General features: G+C 38.7%; 1 protein-coding gene across 1 annotated transcript; it reads left to right on the top strand.

The window, feature by feature from the left end:
* Positions 1 to 1,373: 1,373 nt before the first annotated feature.
* Positions 1,374 to 17,171, top strand: LOC110065790 (lactadherin-like). The gene is made up of 9 exons (XM_089291906.1): positions 1,374 to 2,072; positions 2,632 to 2,746; positions 4,974 to 5,293; positions 6,375 to 6,513; positions 7,032 to 7,348; positions 9,894 to 10,032; positions 13,478 to 13,815; positions 14,411 to 14,549; positions 15,188 to 17,171. Exons 1-9 carry the CDS (start codon positions 1,704 to 1,706, stop codon positions 15,193 to 15,195), a joined length of 1,884 nt encoding a protein of 627 aa, XP_089148032.1. The 5' UTR covers positions 1,374 to 1,703; the 3' UTR covers positions 15,196 to 17,171.
* Positions 17,172 to 20,819: the final 3,648 nt, after the last annotated feature.

The raw sequence follows: 20,819 nt of genomic DNA, 5'->3' as shown, positions 1-20,819 counted from the left end.
CGACAAAACCTCAAACCGTCTTTTGTATGCGGCCTACTTTAGTTAATTAGTTTCGTGTAAACAGTTTCTCTAATAACTGTGGTTTAGTTACGAAACCTCGGTCAGCCGTAACCGTTGCAAACCTTTCTCTTGAAAACACGGCATAAGTCACTCAATATGTTTAACTGTAAGAGTGAATCGTTACAACAAAGACTCAAAGTTTCACGGGCTGCGTGAGCTCACCTGTAACTTTTTCATGTATTACACGTTTGAAAATAAAAAGAATTTGAGCAAATCGATTTGAGTTTATTGTGACAGAAGCTAAGTTAATTAACTTTTTCTTGGAAAAAAAAAAAAGAATTTTCACAAGTTAAGCGTCAAACTCAGCCTCAGTTTTAGGGGTGACCACCTCCGCGTTTTTTTTTTTTTAATGAATAGAAACTTTCAAACTTTCATCATTATCTATTTAGTAAGCAGTCCAAAGAAAATACGCGCGCTGGTTGGTTAAAAATCGTGTTTCTATTAAACAATTAGATTATTAGGTCGAGATTTCTATCGCTTGATAGTTGACGTGGGCGTAGCCCGAGTCAACTATCGGTCGATAGAAATCGAGAGCGAATAATCTAATTGTTTTAGTATAAATCTACTAGTCGTTCAAAACTTAATCTATATCGTCTTTACAGACACTTCGAAAACGCCAAGAAGCCGCCTACATTTTGTTAACAAGGGCACACTGCTACGCTACTCACTATCTATCACAGAATAGATAGTAAGTAGCGTAGCCAATCAGCGAACGGCATTCGTGATAGAACGCCAGCAGATTTATACTAAAACTCAATAGAATCACAGAACTAGCACGAGCTGTTGACGTAATGATGGCGCGAGCAAAGAGAATTAACATTTTGATAATCAAAGTTAACAAGTTGTTTTCCTTTTTTTCGTCGCGGCGTTTTCTAAAAGAAATACAAAAACTGTTCTCGGTGTTTCTATCGAGTTATAGAAACACTCGTGAAAGTTTGGGAGAACACAAAAAAGTTGTGCAAGCATTCGCCTGCGGCTCGTGTTCCCACAACATTTCTCGTTCTCCCAAACTTCCACTCGCGTTTCTATAACTCGATAGAAACACGGTACATGTTTTCTATTTCTTAAATAAAAGACCTATATGGAATTCAACTGATAGCTGAGAGTTTAACAAAGTCTTAAGCTAAGAAATAACACGCTTTTTAACTCATGGCTGAGAAATGGACCGTAATTTGAAGTGAAGATTCCAGCAAGCCATCTGAACCCTCTACATAATAAGCAGGATATTACATGGCCATTGGCCACTTAGTAACGCGATTTTCATCTTCTCTTTAATAGCTCACTCTTTAAAACACTATCAGCGAGAATTTTTTTTGCTATCTCCAAGTTGTTATGTATACTCTCTTTTTATCTAACGCAAACTTCCGTTTAATTTGAATGAAAATGATTGTCTAACCAAAACTCATTTCCATATCAAAGGTTTTGCCACAGGCCTCGTTTAGAAAATGAATGGAAATAGGAACTATGAAATGACCTACCGAATGTGACTTAAATGCCATTTGCGGATTGTTTGATTGACATGTCGATCGATTTGTTCTTTGGGCGTTTTGGTTTTACTTTATAGAGCAGCAACGATACATAAATAATGTATATTCAATTAAAGAACACATTTCTCGTTGACACGGTATTTCTGCTGAAGAGAAATGTTTCATTTTTTATTTACGGTTTTTCTTCTCCTTTTTCCATGTGTTACAGGCCACCACGATCAACTTTTGATTCAAGGTGATCCTAGTTTGAAACGATCTAGTTTTCAAGACGGGGTGTCGTACGCAAATTTTGTAGTTCACAAGTTTCAGCATCTTCAAGGATCCATCTTAGACTCTTCTTGTGAAGTAGTTCAAGATGGTGAGTGTGCTTTCACATGTGTTGATAATGCGCCCTGCGTTTCGTTCAACATTGCTTTGTCACCAAACGAAAATGGAAAGCTTCGCTGCGAGCTGCTAAGTGAAGACATGTTCAGTAGTCCCGACAAACTGACCGATTCGCAGCAGTTTCATCATTACAGCATTAAGGTAAGTGACAATTTGAAATCCAGCTAAATATAACATGTAGCCAATATTGCGTATAGTTATTTTACGAGCAATATTATGTATTAAGGTGGATTTTCTCTTTGTAAAGAAAAGGAGAGAAATAAAAGTGGTAGAATAATTAATTTATGATATATGTTGAAAAAACGAGTTCCGCCGTCCAGTCATGGTGTAATGTTTACAGAAATGAATTGGATGCAAGTGTTCTTTTGGCGTTTCGTTTTTGAACTTCAGCAGAACGAAGAAGATCTTGGTATGCTATCGGAAGAAAATGTCAAATTAATACGCTTCTATAAACAGGTGATCCACGCGCCTATACTCAGGACCTTTGGTTTTTACTTAAATTTCTAACAGACGTTATTAATAATGTATCGCATGAAAACGTTTCTGGAATTTCGAGGCTTGTTACAAATAATGTATACGCGTGGTGTTTGGTTTTGGAGACTTTTATACAGTCGATTGTTTGTACATTCTCTGATTTTCTCACAGATGCTTGTTACATGAATGCTATAACTTTTTACGATTATTTTTTTGTTTACTGTAGTCACCTTGCTCAGGGAAACCCTACAAAAATAACGGCAGCTGCATCCCGAATTACGAAGAGGATCAATATCGCTGTGATTGTGTGCCGGGTTATACAGGTTTTCATTGCACGAGAGGTGAACAAAAGAAGCATCATGTTATTGTTTAGTGATCGATTTTTAAAGACTGTTTTGTTTTTTTACTGTCGTCTTAATTAATTATTTAGCTCACTCACTAACGATAATTAAAAAGCGTCATAAACGATAAATTATTATTTCTTTCGAAATTCATTCACGATTTTCGGGGTAAAAAAGTTTTGTAGTATAAAATAAATTTAAAGTTAAGGTTACCGTGCACCTTCAAGGGTGTGACTAGCCCGACGGATTAAGCGACTCGCGATTTTATCACAGACACTCTAAGCCCCATATACATTTATAGATCTGGGTATTCAAAAGATTTGGAAGGTTCAAAACATATGTATATTTTTTAATTTCCAACGCGAGCTGACTTTTTTTTTTAATTTGGGAAATATATTAAGATTTCCTCGAGGTCATGACTCCGAACGCTTAAAAGGGTGTTTGGGTTTTCATTCGTTCGACTTCATTCAATAGGTACAGAAATTGCTGTAAAATGTTACAGAGTGACCGTACAAAATGAATCTCAACGAAGTAAGGTTTAGAGTTGACAAATTCCCCAAAGTGCTTTTGTTGGAGATTTGACTGAAGTCGGACAAATCGCCTTTGAGTTGTAACTCTTCAGAGTGTCCCCATCCAGCAAAAATAAAGTTTTGAGTAAACGTAAATTAGCTGTCAATCAATAAAAGTATTTTATGTCCGGTAGTAAAACGCGGTTTCCATTTTCTCGGTGAAATACCTACTCGTTTCAAATTGTCTTTTTTTCAAAGTTCAAAGTAATTTTACGATGATAAAAATTGAACATTTTAACCCTAAAGGCGCATGGCAATCTTTATACCAATTACGTCTGGCTTCACGGAAAGCAATCAGTTTTCTCGATGGCAAATATGCCTACTGCTGTTTCGATCAAGAACTACTAGTATAAATCCATAGAAAACTCAGCAACTTGTTTTAATCGCGCAGTACATGGAAGAATAAGGCACGTTGGACATCTTCACCGGAGGCTTGAGCCTTTTTGACGAAGACCCTACGTACGTAAGCACAGGCAAACTGAGAGCCATTATCAGATACGACAGTCTCGGGAATCCCTTTACGCGCAAACGGAGACCCTAGGGCTTGAATTACAGGCTGTGAGCGTGTACAATGCATATGCCTGACATCATAGAAATCACTGAAATAACCAACTATGATGAGGAACCCCTGGATTTGGAGTTGAAGTAGGTCCAGTGCAACCTTGCTCCATGGTGTGTCTAGGAAACTATGAGTCTTGACCTTGATTTGGCCGGTGAGCACAGCAGTCAGGCTCGACTTCTTCATTCGTCTTTAGCCAGTACACGTTATCACAAGCTCTGCATAAGCAGCCTCGAATATCAATGTGGCGACTTTGAATACGCTATATGATATCAAGGCTTTGAGAGGTGGGCACCAATACTCAGTTACCTTCGGTTATTCTTGAACAATAAGCCATTTTTAATGAATAATTCCATAACGAATGTGAAAGCTAGGAAACAACTATGGTTTCTGTGGGACCGCTAATCCGGCCAACCTCGGTTGACAACTTCACACAGGCTCTCCAACACAGTGTCGCTAGCAGTGGTGGCTTTGATGGCTTTTTGGCGTTTTGGCAAGAGAGACAGTTCCTTTGTTACTTCGACAATTTGAATTTCTTTGTTGCCCTTCAATGTATGCTCGGCTAAGTGTTTTTATCAATGTGCGTTTCGGCACCACGATTTTGGACACGAACATCGCCTGCGTAGATAGATTTGTCAAAGAGAATAATAAATAAATAAATAAAGAAAAATTATAAAATTTCTTTCTCTATTTGGGTAAAGTTGTGTTCGGTTTCTGTTGGTCAGGCTTTTAAGCTTTCGTGGTAAAAGACATCTTTCTTTCGCAACGCTTAATCTGACCACAAACGTGTTCCCCAGGGTCCCTCATAATCAAGACAAAATAGAGAGTCTATGGACAGATTACTTTCAGGCTTATGCGATTAAACGAATAACAAAATGTTGCTCTTAAACCTATTTAAGATTATTCTATAGCTTTCATCTTTGCTGCTTTTAGGGCGTGCAGCTCACTTGGGAATGGAAAAACACCAAATAACAGCAGCCCAGACTTCAGCGTCTTCTCAATATGATGGAAATCATACCCCAAACCGATTCTACGATATTTAGCTTGAGTAAAATCTAAGATCATTGTCCAACTTTCATCTTTGTTTTGTTGCTTTTAGGGTGTGGAGGTCCCTTGGGAATGGAGAACCTTCAAATAACAGCAGCGCAGATTTCAGCGTCTTCTCAGTTTGATGGAAATCATACTCCAACCCACGGAAGACTACATTTTAGGGGTGGCCACGGAGCATGGGCCGCAGGTGCAAATGATCTCAATCAGTGGTTTCAAATCGATCTTCGTGTTGAGGCAAATGTCACTTTTGTGGCAACTCAAGGGAGGTACGGGGACCCTAACAAACGGGTCACCCAGTACAAGTTAAAATACCGTAAGGATGGACCTTCGTTTCAGACTTATAAGCAGCATGGAGAAAACTCAGACAAGGTGAGAAGAGTTTTCGCAAGCAGATCGTAATCTCTTTGCTTTTGTTATTTGACCAGGCAAATCAAGAAATACAGAGAGGCAAGTAATCAACCAGCGTTAGAACCCGGGTAAAGAGGACAAGGGGGCAGTTCAGAAATATTTCCAGCAATTCCCCTTTAAATAGTGACACTGTATACGACGGAAGCCCTTAAGACCATACTCTGTTCACCGATTCGTCCCCGTTTACACCAAATTGCCGGGTTTAAGGAAAACAACCATACTGATTGTGTCTTGAAACATCACAATTATACGGACTTGTTTGGTCAAAAAACTCACTTCCCTAATCTCCAGGAAAATCTGTATGAGTAATTTCAATTCCATCCTTCGATTAAACCAAATTGAATTCACTATTGGAGCAACCGAGAAAAAAAAAATTCTTCGAGTCATGTAAGGATATTTTCAGATTAAAGCTCAATCTTTCTTTTATATCAGACACTCCTCATAAAAATTTCCTTTGTACTTAAAGACCAAGTCACGCTTGAGATATTTCACGATAAACTACTCCTTGCATATTGGACAACTACCTTTGAAGTGGACCAATCAGCATTCAGCAAAGGAATAAAACTATATGATGTCCTTGCGTCACAAAAAGGCCTTCAAATCGGGTCACTTTCCTATTTCCACTCACTGCAATGACTGGATATCCACGAAAATAGATTTAAAATGCCTTAAATTAAATCAAAACAGATTTTACAAAATGGAAAATGCAGTGTCGCCGAAGTGTAAATTTGTTGTTTAAAACACAGTTGTAGTCAAGTAGGATGATACCTGTATTATTTTGAACAAAATTTCTGGTTTCCCTAGAACTCTCGAGTTAAGAAATAGAAGAGTCCAAAACGACTTTATTATCTTTATCTTCGTTAGTTATGAAGAAAAACGACTTTTATCGTGTCGTTTCGGTAGGACAGAATGATTTTGACTACCGCTCGCACGGCGCACGTAGCTGGAGTTTGCAAGGCTCAAAATAACAGTCAACATTGACTCCTAACTAAAAGGTATTGCATAATTAGCATGTATTTACGTTTATATTAATTATCACTAGGTGTTTGTTGGAAACAGGGATCAACACACCGTGGTAAAGCATCCTTTGATTCCTCCAATCGAAGCGCGATACATCAGACTGATACCCACAGCATGGAACAGTCAAATCGCCATGAGGATAGAACTCTACGGATGTTTTGGTAATTGCGCCTCGTTTTAATCCTTAACAGTGACTAATTCCTAAATTTCTGTACCCACCCAAGAATGACAAGTCCAAAAATTAATGTATCTTCCCGGCTCAATCAATCGTTTAGTAAATATGAACTGTGTCTGAGCGTACGTGTCAACCGTGGCCACCATGTTCAAATATGCTGTACTTCTCACACTCGGAGGTTCTGTCGTAATTGGGTGTACAGCTTTACATTGAATATGCAAAATATTATTGGCTGCGCAACACAGCACAGTGGGAGCTCTAGTCAGCACGCTGGACTTTGGATGGAGCAGTCCAGTCCCATCATAGAGTGTACTACGTTTGAATCTTTTTCTTATGCTCTTACTTGGGTAAAACCATTCTATATGACTATCATTTAGTGTCTCCATTTAGTGGTTATTTACTGCTATTTTAGTTTGACACTTAAATAAAGGTATTCATTCATTCATTCATTCATTCATTCATTCATTCATTCATTCATTCATTAACATTTGTTTTTCTGTTTAGAGTGTCAGGCTCCTTTGGGAATGGAAAACTTTAAAATAACTCCCGCACAGATAACAGCGTCGTCTCAGTATAGTGAAAATCATGCCAGAAACTACGCAAGACTACACTACAAGGGCAATAAGGGTGCATGGGCAACGAAAGTGAATGATCTGAATCAGTGGATTCAAATCGATTTTGGAATTGAGACAACTGTCAGTTATGTGGCAACTCAAGGAAGATATAATAACAGCCAATGGGTGACCCAGTACAAGTTACAGTACAGCAACGATGGAAATTCATTTCAGGTTTTTAAACAGCAAGAAGAGAACACAGATAAGGTTAGAAGATAGACTTAGCAAGACGAAAACAAGTCACTAAACACATGTGGGAAATCAGCTGGTCTGAGCCAGTATATCAGCCAGATATACTGGCTTAAAACATTACGAAAAGACTTTCATAGTTGAACAACAAACAACCATCGCTAGCACTTTCCTCAGTTTTTTTCTAGTATTTTTTCACGCCTGGAAGTCTAAATCAAATCATTGCCGAAGCAAAGCAGTTAAGTGGAGGGTCGGGGGGAGGGGGAGAGGTACAATCACTTGGAAAATATATAATGATTCATGAATTACCCCCGTAAGTTGCGCCAAAGAATAATAATAAATTCCGAAAGTGGCAATTCCCCGAAAGTAGAGATCCCAGTCCCCTCCCTTCCCCTCCGCCCTACCGCGAGACCAAAGCGATACAATTCAATAATATGCTTAAAAATTACGGTCACTTGATACCAGAATTTAGACACTCTACTAGCGCGCTGGGACATTGATACAGCAGACTAACATGGAAGTGGACCATGACGAAAAACATTTTACGGTATCTGACTACATGTAGCTTTCCTGCCGATCACTGACAACACATTCTGTCGATGTGGCAGCAACACAAATTTAAATTGGACCCAAGAATTTCACCGCAAGTTTTAAGAATTGTTATAGTGATTTTTTTTTCTTGCTTCGTAAAAAGGAGCTCAGCCACACAAATTTTACAAAACGTTTTTTGATCCCCGAAAGTAACACCCCTCCCCTCGACCTGAGCTACTCCCCCCCAGAAAGTAACAAGTTTTAAAGGCTGCTAATTTCAAAAGTAACGAGGGTCGTTATTCCAGGGGCTTTACCGTTATTGTACTGATTGACTATATTTTATCAATTTTGTCTGTTGCGACATTCACATATTTGTGAAGAAAGCTGGAAAGCCATTTCATGTTAGGCAGTATCTATAAAAGCTTTATTCAAGATGTAAAAATTACACGATACGGACAGTAAAAGTAACAGTAACAGTAAAAGTAACAGTAACAGTAACAGTGACAGTGACAGTGACAGTGACAGTAACAGTAAAAGTAACAGTGACAGTGACAGTGACAGTAACAGTAACGGTGACAGTGACAGTGACAGTAACAGTAACAGTGACAGTGACAGTAACAGTAACAGTGACAGTAACAGTAACAGTGACAGTGACAGTGACAGTGACAGTAACAGTAACAGTAACAGTGACAGTGACAGTAACAGTAACAGTAACAGTAACAGTGACAGTGACAGTGATAGTGACAGTAACAGTAACAGTAACAGTGACAGTGACAGTAACAGTAACAGTAACAGTAACAGTGACAGTGACAGCGACAGTGACAGTAACAGTAACAGTAACAGTAACAGTAACAGTGACAGTGACAGTGACAGTGACAGTAACAGTAACAGTAACAGTAACAGTGACAGTGACAGTGACAGTAACAGTAACAGTAACAGTGACAGTGACAGTGACAGTAACAGTGACAGTGACAGTAACAGTAACAGTAACAGTAACAGTGACAGTGACAGTAACAGTAACAGTAACAGTAACAGTGACAGTGACAGTGACAGTGACATTGACAGTGACAGTAACAGTAACAGTAACAGTGACAGTGACAGTAACAGTAACAGTAACAGTAACAATAATAGTAACAATAATAGTAACAGTGACAGTGACAGTAACAGTAACAGTAACAGTAACAGTAACAGTGACAGTGACAGTGACAGTGACAGTGACAGTGACAGTAACAGTAACAGTGACAGTGACAGTAACAGTAACAGTAACAATAATAGTAACAGTGATAGTAACAGTGACAGTGACAGTGACAGTACATGTAACAGTAACAGTAACAGTAATAGTGACAGTGACAGTGACAGTAACAGTAACAGTAACAGTGACAGTGACAGTGACAGTAACAGTAACAGTAACAGTAACAGTGGCAGTGACAGTGACAGTGACAGTCACAGTCACAGTCACAGTAACAGTAACAGTGACAGTGACAGTAACGGTAACAGTAACAGTAACAGTAACAGTGACAGTGACAGTAACAGTAACAGTAACAGTAACAATAATAGTAACAATAATAGTAACAGTGACAGTAACAGTGACAGTGACAGTGACAGTGACAGTGACAGTGACAGTGACAGTGACAGTAACAGTAACAGTAACAGTAACAGTAACAGTGACAGTGACAGTGACAGTAACAGTAACAGTAACGGTAACAGTACATGTAACGGTAACAGTAACAGTGCATGTAACAGTAACGGTAACATTAATAGTGAGAGTGAGAGTGACAGTAACATTAACATAAACAGTATTAGTAACAGTAACTTTATTATCACATATATGAATAAAGATCCTTAATGTGGCATTTAAGTATTTAAGTATATTTTAAGCTTGTATTTTAGTATGTAACGCAGAAGGTTTGGTAAACTGAAAAATACGTTAGGGGAGGCTCAAAAAGCCTTTGACAATCTTTGCAAATAAGGGACGTTTGAAATATAAAGCGAAAGCATTACATAACTCATTTGTATATACGTGTTCCTGCAGGTGTTTATTGGAAACAGCGATGTCAACACCATGGTAAAACATCGCTTAACTCCACCAATCAAAGCGCGATATGTTAGGTTGACACCAACAAAATGGAACCTACACATCTCCATGAGGATGGAACTCTACGGCTGTCTTGGTAACTGACCGTTTGATCCAACCTTTAAACCCACCTATGACTTATTTCTGATTATTGGCATCTTTACCCCGGGAGAAAGGGTTTTAGAAGGCTTGAAAGAGTTTCGGTATTACTGCACTGTGTGTGAGATGTGAGAGACTGGTCACTAGTGAGGACAACTGAGCAATGAAAATGTTGACAAACTACCGACTTGGAATTTTATTTCAAAATGTTTTCATGGGAACACACCCATCGTAAACAGTCTCGACGTACAGATTAACAAAGTTATCATATGGCAATTTCCACCACACATATCAATGATTAGAACCCGAAATGTTTAATCTTTTATCGTTTTACACTGGCGTAATATATAGTAACTGCAATAATTTCTTTTTAGCCTATCACGGTGATTTCGCTGCATCCTCAATGTCTATGATCTAGATAATTCTAAATAATTTTGTCACCTGTCGAGCGCGTTTGCATTCGCATAGCTCAGAGAACACTGTAGGTATCGATGGGTTATCTGTCACCTCGAGAGTGGTCGCATAGCAAGAAAGATTTTGTCGTGTCTCGCGTACTTCCGAACTGAAAATGCAGAAAAAAGTAGATCATGTCTAATTTTTACTTGATTGTACATACCTTCACCCCAAGAGTAAAGCCTTTAGATTATTACAGCTGTGTGTACGTGATGCCGGAGACTAGTCACGAAAGTCTTAAAGTAACGTGCAGATCAACAAAGATCTCGGTTAAATTTCATGTAGCGATTAGAACCTGAACTATTTTAAAATCTTTAAAATATAAAGATGGGTTTGACACTGGCCTAAAAAACGTTGAAACAAACCTTTTGTTAAAAACACTAAAAAGACGTTTCGACGGAAGAACTTCTGTCGTCATCGGTTTTGATTGGAAAAAGTGTAATAATAAGTTATATAAAAAGGTCCAAAATGATGCAAATATACCAAATATCATCATGAATCCTGGCAGCAACTGTAGTAATTTTCGTATGTTTAATACCTCTTTCGTTTCAGACTTTCACATGATATTAACTGCCAGAATTGCCGATTGTCATGTGACGTCATTATTTTCCAAAATTAAAAATTACCAACCTCCTGAAGTTTTAGTCTCATCAAAGAGGAGACCCTGTAAGAACTTGAAGTTTTTCAACGTTTAAGCTCGACAGGGGTCCTCATTTTTTTTTTTTTTTTATGGACGGCGTTTGAATTTCTAAGTTTATTCGTTCGGGGACGTTAAAATGGTGGCGCGAGAAGGCTCTCGTGTGGTTCAAATGAGGAAGTCCATGATCAAATAACAGGTATTGTGGTACATGGAACTGAACTGAAATTAGTCATATCTGCAGATGACATGACATCATTTATCCGTGACAAACAGTCACACCTCGCCCTATTCAACACCATCAAACTTTTTAGCACATACTCGTGCTTGTGTGTATATCATGACAAAACAGAAATTCGTTTGCTTGGCAATATGGAAATGAAGAGCGCGTTGTCAGGTATAAAAGAGATAAGCAAGGTGGTTAAAATCTTGGGTGTCCATTTCACCCATAATCACCCTTTGTTTTATAACATGAACTTCGAAACTATCGAGAAATCTTTGAGAGAATCTTTAAAAGGCTGGAGTTAGACAGGTCTTACATTGCTACGGAAAATACAAGTCATTAAGTCATCTGCTATACCAAAACGTTTTTTTTAGTCCCTATATATTTTCGAGCTCTTCGAGCTCATTAGATTTGCACGTTGTCGTCATTTGACTACAACTAACAGAATTCCTTTCGTTTTTTCTATATTATTTTAATTTTGAAGTCGCAGTGGGATTTAAATAACAATTGCCCAAATCAGCAAAAGAAACAGAAAAAAGTGAAGCATTCTGGTAGTTGTAGTCAAATGACGCCATCGTGCAAATCGCCTATTAATCACTCCGGGAAATTTCAATCGACTAAATTTCCGTAGGAAGTCAGTTATGCCTACAAGCGTCCGCTAGTCTCTAATTGGTGAGCCTGTTGACAGTAATTGACAGTTAAGGAAATCGCATTACATCGCAATTGATGGGCGTAATGAGAAAAGCCCGGTTCTTATAGCAAGTGTTCCTTCCCCTGTTTCCTCTCGTTTTTTTGCCACCTTACCCCTTCCCCGTTTACGCCTGCAACGCAGGCTAGAATTAAGAATTAGTTCTTTCAATGTGTCGGAACTCTAGAGCAATGTTACTGTTAGGCCTTTCTAGATTGTGCTCGTAAAATACTGGAAAGTTACATACTGGAATGCCAAAAAAGTTGCTGAAAAATTGCCAAAAATCCAAAAAGTTGCTACCTAAATGTCTTGATATTTTTATATAAATGTTAATTAAAAGCTTTATTGTTCGTTCTTGATAATAATTGCTAACATTGGTCAAGAAAAATAGCTTGAAAGAGGTGCTCCCAAATATGGGCCAAATTTAGGGATAATCTTAAGTCTAACGGAACACAACACCAGGCCTGCGAAACGTTGTTAAGGATGTTCGCGCTAATTGTTTCTGCGCATCCCCACTGCGCACGCAAATTCGCACGCCACGTCATGCATCGAGCTCGCGCTAAGTAATAAAATGAACAATGATAGGGTAGATGGCCATTGCTATAGCTTTTTCTGGATTTAATGATGTTGGACGTTGATGGATCATTTTCCCTACCGATTTTCTACGTTTAGCGACAAAAATGAAGAAATTCTATCAATTAAAAGTTTGATTTTTATGCAAAATGCCCCATCGAATTCCGTTCTTTTTAGCTCTTTGTTTATCTGTGCGACGGTGTCAAATGCCTCTTCCATGTTGGTGCTTATCGGAAGGGTACCAACATGGCGTCTCCACACAAAGCTCTATAAACTTGGGTGAAATACTTTTCCGCATTACGCGCGAATGCAAAACCGCACAGACCTAAGTCTCTGCAAGGTTGTTTATATATTAATCATCTATTATATCCCAGATTTTTGACTTGATTTATTAAATGGTTACGATTTTAATTTTTAATGGCGTGACAGTGTAAACCAACAGTTCCCTTCTAGCCTCCTCAGTGAAGGAGGCTAGAATTTTTCCTCATTCGCAACCTGTATTTTGTGAGCTGCAGATCTTGAATTGTCGAGCACGGTTGCATAGCTACAAAGATTTTATCGTGTTACGCTTACCTCCGACCACTAAATGCTGAAATAAGTGGATAATAGACTCGAAAAATGCGAAATAATCCAAGAAATGAACCAATCGAAGAATTATTGAAAGAACATCTGAGGACAAGAATGATCAAAGTCAATCAATCAAAGTTAGTTAAGTATTATCAGTCGAAACCGAAGCTTCAAGCTTGTAGCAATTACCCAACCTCGTTTCCAGGGAGACCTTGATTATTTTTGGGTTACTGTGGATATCTCGAGAAACGACATTTCCAATAACTGTTTACTGCATGCCGGATATCTTTTTCATTTTGTAGACGGTATGCAAGCTCTTGGTATGGAAAGCTGTGCTATTGCAGACTCGCAAATAACTGCTTCTTCAGAATGGGACGTCTACAGCAGTCCTAAACGAGCGAGATTATATACTAAGGAGATTGGAATTGGAATAGGGACTGGCGCCTGGTCAAGTTCGACGAACGATTTGAACCAATGGCTTCAAGTTGATCTTGGTAAAATCACTCCTGTGACACATGTGGCTACACAGGGGAGGAATTCCTTCTCTCCTGGACAGTGGGTAACGAAGTACAAGTTGCAGTTCAGCGACGATGGGGCATCATTCTTGTTTTACAAGAGACAAGGAGAATCTTCAGACTCGGTAAATAGAAATATTATCACAAGGTATTATCTCACGTCAGATATGTTATCTGTCGGCTGAGAGGTCCGTATTGTGAAAACCTGTGACCTCAGTCACAGTTTTTCACTATATACAGACCCACCGCGCCACGAACCAAATTGCAGCATTCGCTAGCTCGCCTTCTTGGAAGAAAGTATGTTATTTTATTTCTCTACTACAAGACGAATAATTTTTGTCACACTTACAAATACCTCAAGATAAGCCGGGATAAGATGCACGAATTTCCTCCCAATCATCAATTACAATCTTTACGAGAAATTTCTTTCGTCATTTTCAATGACATCCTTAGCCATATTGACTCAAAGAACGGTCAACAAAAGCAACAATTTTTGCAGTTTAAGACATGCGATGTAAGAAGCAATTCTGATAAGTTGCCACAGTTTTAATCGGGCGCGGCGTAATAATAAAGGATGGAAGTAACCAACTTGTTCAACGAATATTTCCTACAGAGCGAATTGGAATAAGAGCACATACCTTGTAAAATAAGTGAACCAAAACAAACTACATTTAAACTTAAGAAACATTTTTTTTTCCTCACTGCTATATATATTTTTAGGTGTTCGATGGCAATACCGATCACGACACCGTTGTCTATCACCACCTAAATCCACCAATCACGGCACGTTTCTTACGGCTAAAGCCAACGGCATGGCAGACTCATATCGCTATGAGGATGGAGCTATACACATATCGAGGTACGTTAATTATTTAGCCAAACAATTTACTCATCAACTTTTAATTGATTCTCACGATGATTTCTTTATGTTCATGCCAAAAGAGATGTGTAAAACACTTCACGTTTGACATGACATGTCAAAAAGGAAATGTTTCACACATCTATTTGCCATGAACATAAAGAAATCATGGTACTTCATGGTGCATCAAAATACATTGTAATAAAACGTACGTGCTTAGCTATAGGACGTGGCAGCGAATTCGAAATCACTTGTTTTCCTTTTGACCCACGTCAGTTATTTGAAGCCACTTTGCTTGTCTATGACTTGGTGCTTGACTTGAAATGTTTTCCGGAACTTGTCAGACACACAGACCTGGAGACTGATATAATAATTCCTGCTTAGACCATAAATCGAGTGGCAAAACTCTTTCCGTAACCAATAGTTATTCCCTCTAGGTTCGTTAGTAAAAGTTATTTATGATATATACAAGTACACACCTGACCCCTTTCATTTAGGAATGCCTTTCAGTTTAAGAACGGAAAAGACATAGTTAAGTGGTAAAAATTGGCCAGAACGAAAATAGCCCAGCCCCTATATAAGTATTTTAAACTTTTAGAAAGACAAATTGTTATTTTATTCTTTTTTTTTTTTTACAGAAACGTAGATTCTTGCTCAATGGGACTACCTTGCTAATCCTTTGTCAGTAAAGTGCTGCCCAATCATTGGTAAACTTACAAAAGACTGTGTAAGACAATGGTTACTTATATTAATCAACGGTGTAACACATTAAAACGAACGAAATTTTAGTTAAAATTGCTCGAAACTCAAAAATGAGTCCGATGACTTCCAGTTTTATTATCGAATTGAGATTGCATCAGTTGATGCTATTTCTACATTTTATATTCCTTTCGTTACTCACTCTAGTGGTTGGTTGGTTGGTTGCATCTTGGTTATGCCTCAATGTGACTGCGTGATGCAGTTATGACTACAGATGCATGTGCTAAGTCATTATTTGGCTGTCTGACTGCGCGAAACGGTCCTTGCTAACCATAGAGTCTCCAGTAGCTCAGTGGTTAGAGCATCAGGTTAGATCACGGAGGGTCGTGGGTTCAAACCCCATCTGAAACTGGGATTTTTTCCGAGTTGATGCTATTTCTACATTTAATATTCCGAATTGAGATGAGCATGTAAAGGACATTCGCGCCCAAAATGTTTCCTCGCAAAGATTATTTTATAAAAAAGGGGAGTCACCGCGCTCGTTTTCGATGTGTTTTTAGAAACTTGTATTATTTTAAGACAATTTTAGCTACTAGCATCAGCAATTGGATCGGATAAACGTACTCAATTCAACACAACTAAGGACGTCTATTAAGTGAACGTTTGCAGCTGATGTTGCCCATTGAGTTAGAAAAGGCCTTGGAAAAGAACACACATTAGCCTTACCCGTCGACATGTGAAGAAACTTCGGTCACACACGTACCAGAGCAGAAAAGGTGAAATACTGGTTCTAACTTCTCACGTCGAGAATTTTTCTGTTTTTTTTTTTCTTTGGTTAAATTGGAGAAAATCAGTAAAGGAAAAAAAGAAAAGAGGAAGTCAGCGACCGCTTAATGTATGACGCGGCGTGACGTTGCGACACGAATTATTTGGGCAGCAAGAACACGTGGTAAAAATTTGCTTGAACGTCCTGAAAATGCAACTTTTTTTAAATTCAAGTTTAAGCAAATTGTGGAAAAGGTTTTAAGAGTGACTTTGACCCGCTCCGCATTTTCTTTTCAACTATGTGAAATAAAATAGTCGTTATTGTTGTAAATGTGGCAGAACACGGTCTCTTCTATAAAATATATTACATCGTACACGAAACAACAAACTGCTCTTATCGAGCAGAGCATTGACACAACAAATACAAATAGAACTGTTTTGCGAAAGGTTGTCATACAAAAACATGAAAGCAAACTCGACAATGTTGGCATTTCAGCACGACAGAAGAAAACACGTTTCAAAAAGGGTCTTCGTTGTTACCCTGCTTTACGCTGAAACAAATTGAGCTTCGATGAACCAGCGTTAATCTAACACTACCTTTCGCCACTGTCGCGAACGTTTTTTACTTTGAAGACAACCTTTTGCGAAACGGTTGTAAACAAGCACCCGTGACCTGCAGCATCCACAAGTGATGTTCGGAGTCAACGTATCTTTGTATTGTAGAAATAATTTTACCATGAACTAAAATAGCGTTTCCGCTGACCGCACGTTGTGCAAATTGATGAATACATATAAGTTGTCACTCAATACGCTTAACTATAAAAGTGAAATGTCACAGCCAAGACTTGATGAAAGTGTTAAGAGCTGCGTGAGTTCACCTGATAGCTTACAGCTATAACACATAGAATCAATTTGAGTGTATTGTGACAGAACCTAGGCAAATATTTTCTTGGAATAAGGGAACTTTCATAAGTTAAGGGTTACGACTTTTATCACAAACTCTGCCTCACTTTTTAGGTGACCACTTTAATTCTTAGTTTTGTTTCTAAATGAATAAAGTCTTCACTGTCAGCTGAGGAATGACGTGGTTTTGTTCTTAATAATAACTGAGGAATCACTGCAGAAACTTTTACTGAAGATTCCAGCAAGCCATCCAAACCCTCTACATAACAAATAGAACATTACATGGCCGCTTGTCGCTTAGTAACACAAATTTCTTCTTCCCTGGGCTACTATCAGCAAAAATGTATTAGTATTTCTTTCTTTTCCAAGCCGTCAGAGAACATTTTCTTTTTGTCTGCTAACGAAAAAATCTGTTTAATTCTGATGCCTATGATTGTTTGACGAAAACTCATTTCCGCATCAAAGAGTTTACACCAGGCTTGGTTTGCAAAATGGAGGCAAAGAGACAAACTCTGATATGATCTAAAAAACTTGACAAAGGTGGTCTCATACCCCCAGATACAACTTTTTCTCCCAAAAACCATTTTTTCGAAACATGAAGATGCAACATCTCTTACAATTTGCAAAACGTATTTTGAAACGATTTTGCTCTAATACTCCTTGATTTACGTTTAAAATACGAAATCTACATACTGGTTGCCCGGAGGGGGGGGGGGGGGTAGGGGTACTCCTAGAAAAATTGGGTGTGGGTGTGCGGCCTGCTTCCCAAAAAAGTGTGTGTGAAGCCTTGGAGCCGACTGGCTCATAGCTGCCGGAGCTTATTCCGGTTTCTGTAGCATGAAGCGGCCAGGAGTATTTCTACTCCCCCTGGATGGGATGCTAGTCCATCGCAGGTCACTACCCCGCAATTTGTTAGGTTTCCCCAACAATTCGCCAGCACCCATTTATATTCCTGGGTGGAGAGAGGCACTGGGAGAGTTAAGTGTCTTGCCCAAGAACACAACACAGTGTCCCCGGCCAGGGCTCGAACCCGGACCGCTTGAGCATCCGATCCGGGGACGAACGCACTAACCATGAGCATTAACATAACTAATAAATAGTTATAGAACCATTTCACGAAAGCTTGTCCCACGGAAATGTAAAGGTACATTCGAAAATGCCGGCGTTTCAGCACGATAGGAGAAAAAATATAAAAACATGTCTTCGATTTATTTCACCTTTGCGCTGAAACATGTTGACCTTTGATCAACCAGTGTTAATCTAACATCTGACTTTTTAGCATCGTCGCGAACGGTTTTTACTTTGCAGCCTTTCGCGAAACAGCTGTAAACAAGCACCTGATGACATGCAGAATCCATATGTAATGTTCGCGAGCCAACGTATCTTTACATTGTACAAATAAGTTTATCACTAGAATAGTGTCTTTGCTGACCACATGATGGTGCAAGTAAATAGTTTATTGTATAAAAACTCTTAGCTTTAAGAATGAGCCGTAACAAGCCAGACAGTAGGGACTTTAAGATACGCTACGGCGAGGTACTACTACGGCTACTTTGGCCGTGAGGGACTAGGTTGACAACGGTGTTTTACCCGCCAAACTCAAACGATTAAGATTTTGCTTTACGGCAACGGTATGTGCAGTCTCTACGTGTCTTTACAAAAATGACTACTTTCAAGGAAACCAGAGATCATTCTACTTTCATACGAAATATGCGTGATTAATGACAATGATTTCCTTCTCCTGTACCCGTCTTGCATCTCCAAGAACTCAGATTTGCCTTTTAGAACTTGATAGAACCGCCTGTAATTCCAATCACAAAACAAAATATAAACTCTGATATACTGAAAAAGCTCGATTTCAACACGGACAGGTTGTTCGTACAACGATTACGTGATAAGCCCGAAAATACAAAACTTCGATTATAATAAAATAAATTTTGAACAGTAATAAACAATTATAGCTCAGATTAGAACATACGAAGCTTTCTTATAAACGGTTGTTCGGCCCGATACTAATATGACTGAATTGATCATCTCGCGATAGGTGTTAAAATCGTTCAAATTTTCTGTACAAATGACAAAGAAACAATGATCTTAGAACTGATTTTTATGACTGAGAACTTTATCTTCAAACTAGGCTGTTCAAACAGTTAAAAAAGCGTTAAAATGAGAAGTAAACAGCAGGCTTATACTCACGTAGTGAGGAGTACGTGAAACCAAGCACTTTCCCGTTGTAGAAAGCAAGGCTACCGCGGGAAAGCCGTACTGGTACGCGCGTCATGACGTCACCGGAAGTGATCTTCACTAACTGCCGCTGTACTACAGCCTCGCCTTACCATATCTTAAAGTCCCTAGTGTCAAGATTTCCTGCAGCTCACAGCTGGCTTCTTTACACATATTACGCAAAAAATAAATAACATCGATTTGAGCAAATCAATCCGGAGTGAGTTTATTGTGAGAGAACCTACGTAAACATTTTCTTGGAACAAAGGTACTTTCGTAAGTTCAGCGTCATTGAATTTTTCACAAACTCAGCTTCAGTTTTATGGCCATGGGTGACCACCTTTGCTTTTCCTTTTGGAAAATGAACAAAAACTGAATACATTACGTCAGTATCAATATAAAAGGCCTAGACAGAGTTTAACTTACATGCAAGAAGTTGCCTGAAGTCTCGACATTACTGTCAGCTAAAAAATGATACGCGTTTTAAGATTGATAGCTGATCAGGAATTATCGAAACTTTGACTGATAATTGAGATTCCAGCGAGCCATCCAAACCCTCTACATAATGAACACAACATCACATGGCCGCTGGTCGCTTAGGGACGCGAATTTCATCTTCTTGTGCACCACTTCTAAGGAATTGGTTCATGCTTAGCGCTCTGATTGGTCAAAAACCCATGTTTTATCAGAGTATAAAACATAACAAAGCGTGTTTTATTGTTTTTTGCCACATTATCTCTACATCATAAAGCAAATGAAGAAGCCTAAGCAGTGTATTACACTGTGATAAAACACCCCGGACATTAGAGGCTATCTTTAAAACAGGGAACGGGGAATCGGAGAACGGGAATGGGGAACGGGAATGGGGAACGGGAATGGGGAACGGGGAATGGGGAACGGGGAATCTTTAAAATGAGGAATCTTTAAAATGGGGAATCTTTAAAATGGGGAATCTTTAAAATGGGGAATCTTTAAAAGCGGGAATCTTTAAAAGCGGGAATCTTTAAAACGGGGAATCTTTAAAAGCGGGAATCTTTAAAACGGGGAATCTTTAAAAGCGGGAATCTTTAAAATGGGGAATCTTTAAAAGCGGGAATCTTTAAAATGGGGAATCTTTAAAATGGGGAATCTTTAAAATGGGTAATCTTTAAAGTGGGGAATATTTAATAGCGTTAATCTTTACTGAAAAGTGAACGAGAATCTCTCAGTTTCCCACCGGAAGCTATTTATTCTCTCACATGTATCAACTCAACAGGTACAGAGACAGTTGTGGAATTTATTCATTGTAATTTTATTGCACGCTATTAAAGCACATCGGTTTAGCGGGATAGTGGAGCGGTTGAAATCTCGATTCTCACTCTGAGATCCGCTAGACCGACCAAAGAATCTAACCGCCTGGATTTATCTTAACTCCGAACTGTGACGTTTAGTTTCGCAGCGATGGATATTTGTCGTAGCCTTATCATGTGCTAATGGAAGGACTTACGACTTAACGACAAATATATGGCAGGGAAAACACGTTTTTGATTGTTTAATTGATAAATCAACAGTCCCCTCACATGACGTCGCTAAAATTCAAACTACAAAACTATTAATCATCCTGAGATTTTACTTTCATGATGGGTAAGAGCAGCTGAAAACTAATAGTCATACAAATTTTTGCTCCAAGTGGGTTCTTGG

Source organism: Orbicella faveolata, unplaced genomic scaffold (genome assembly GCF_042242905.1).
Source record: "Orbicella faveolata isolate gen_17 unplaced genomic scaffold, um_ofav_v1 contig_24, whole genome shotgun sequence".
Classification (NCBI taxonomy): Eukaryota; Metazoa; Cnidaria; class Anthozoa; order Scleractinia; family Merulinidae; genus Orbicella; species Orbicella faveolata.
The sequence above is the reverse complement of the archived record's forward strand: the minus strand, read 5'-3'. Positions and strand labels throughout refer to the sequence as shown.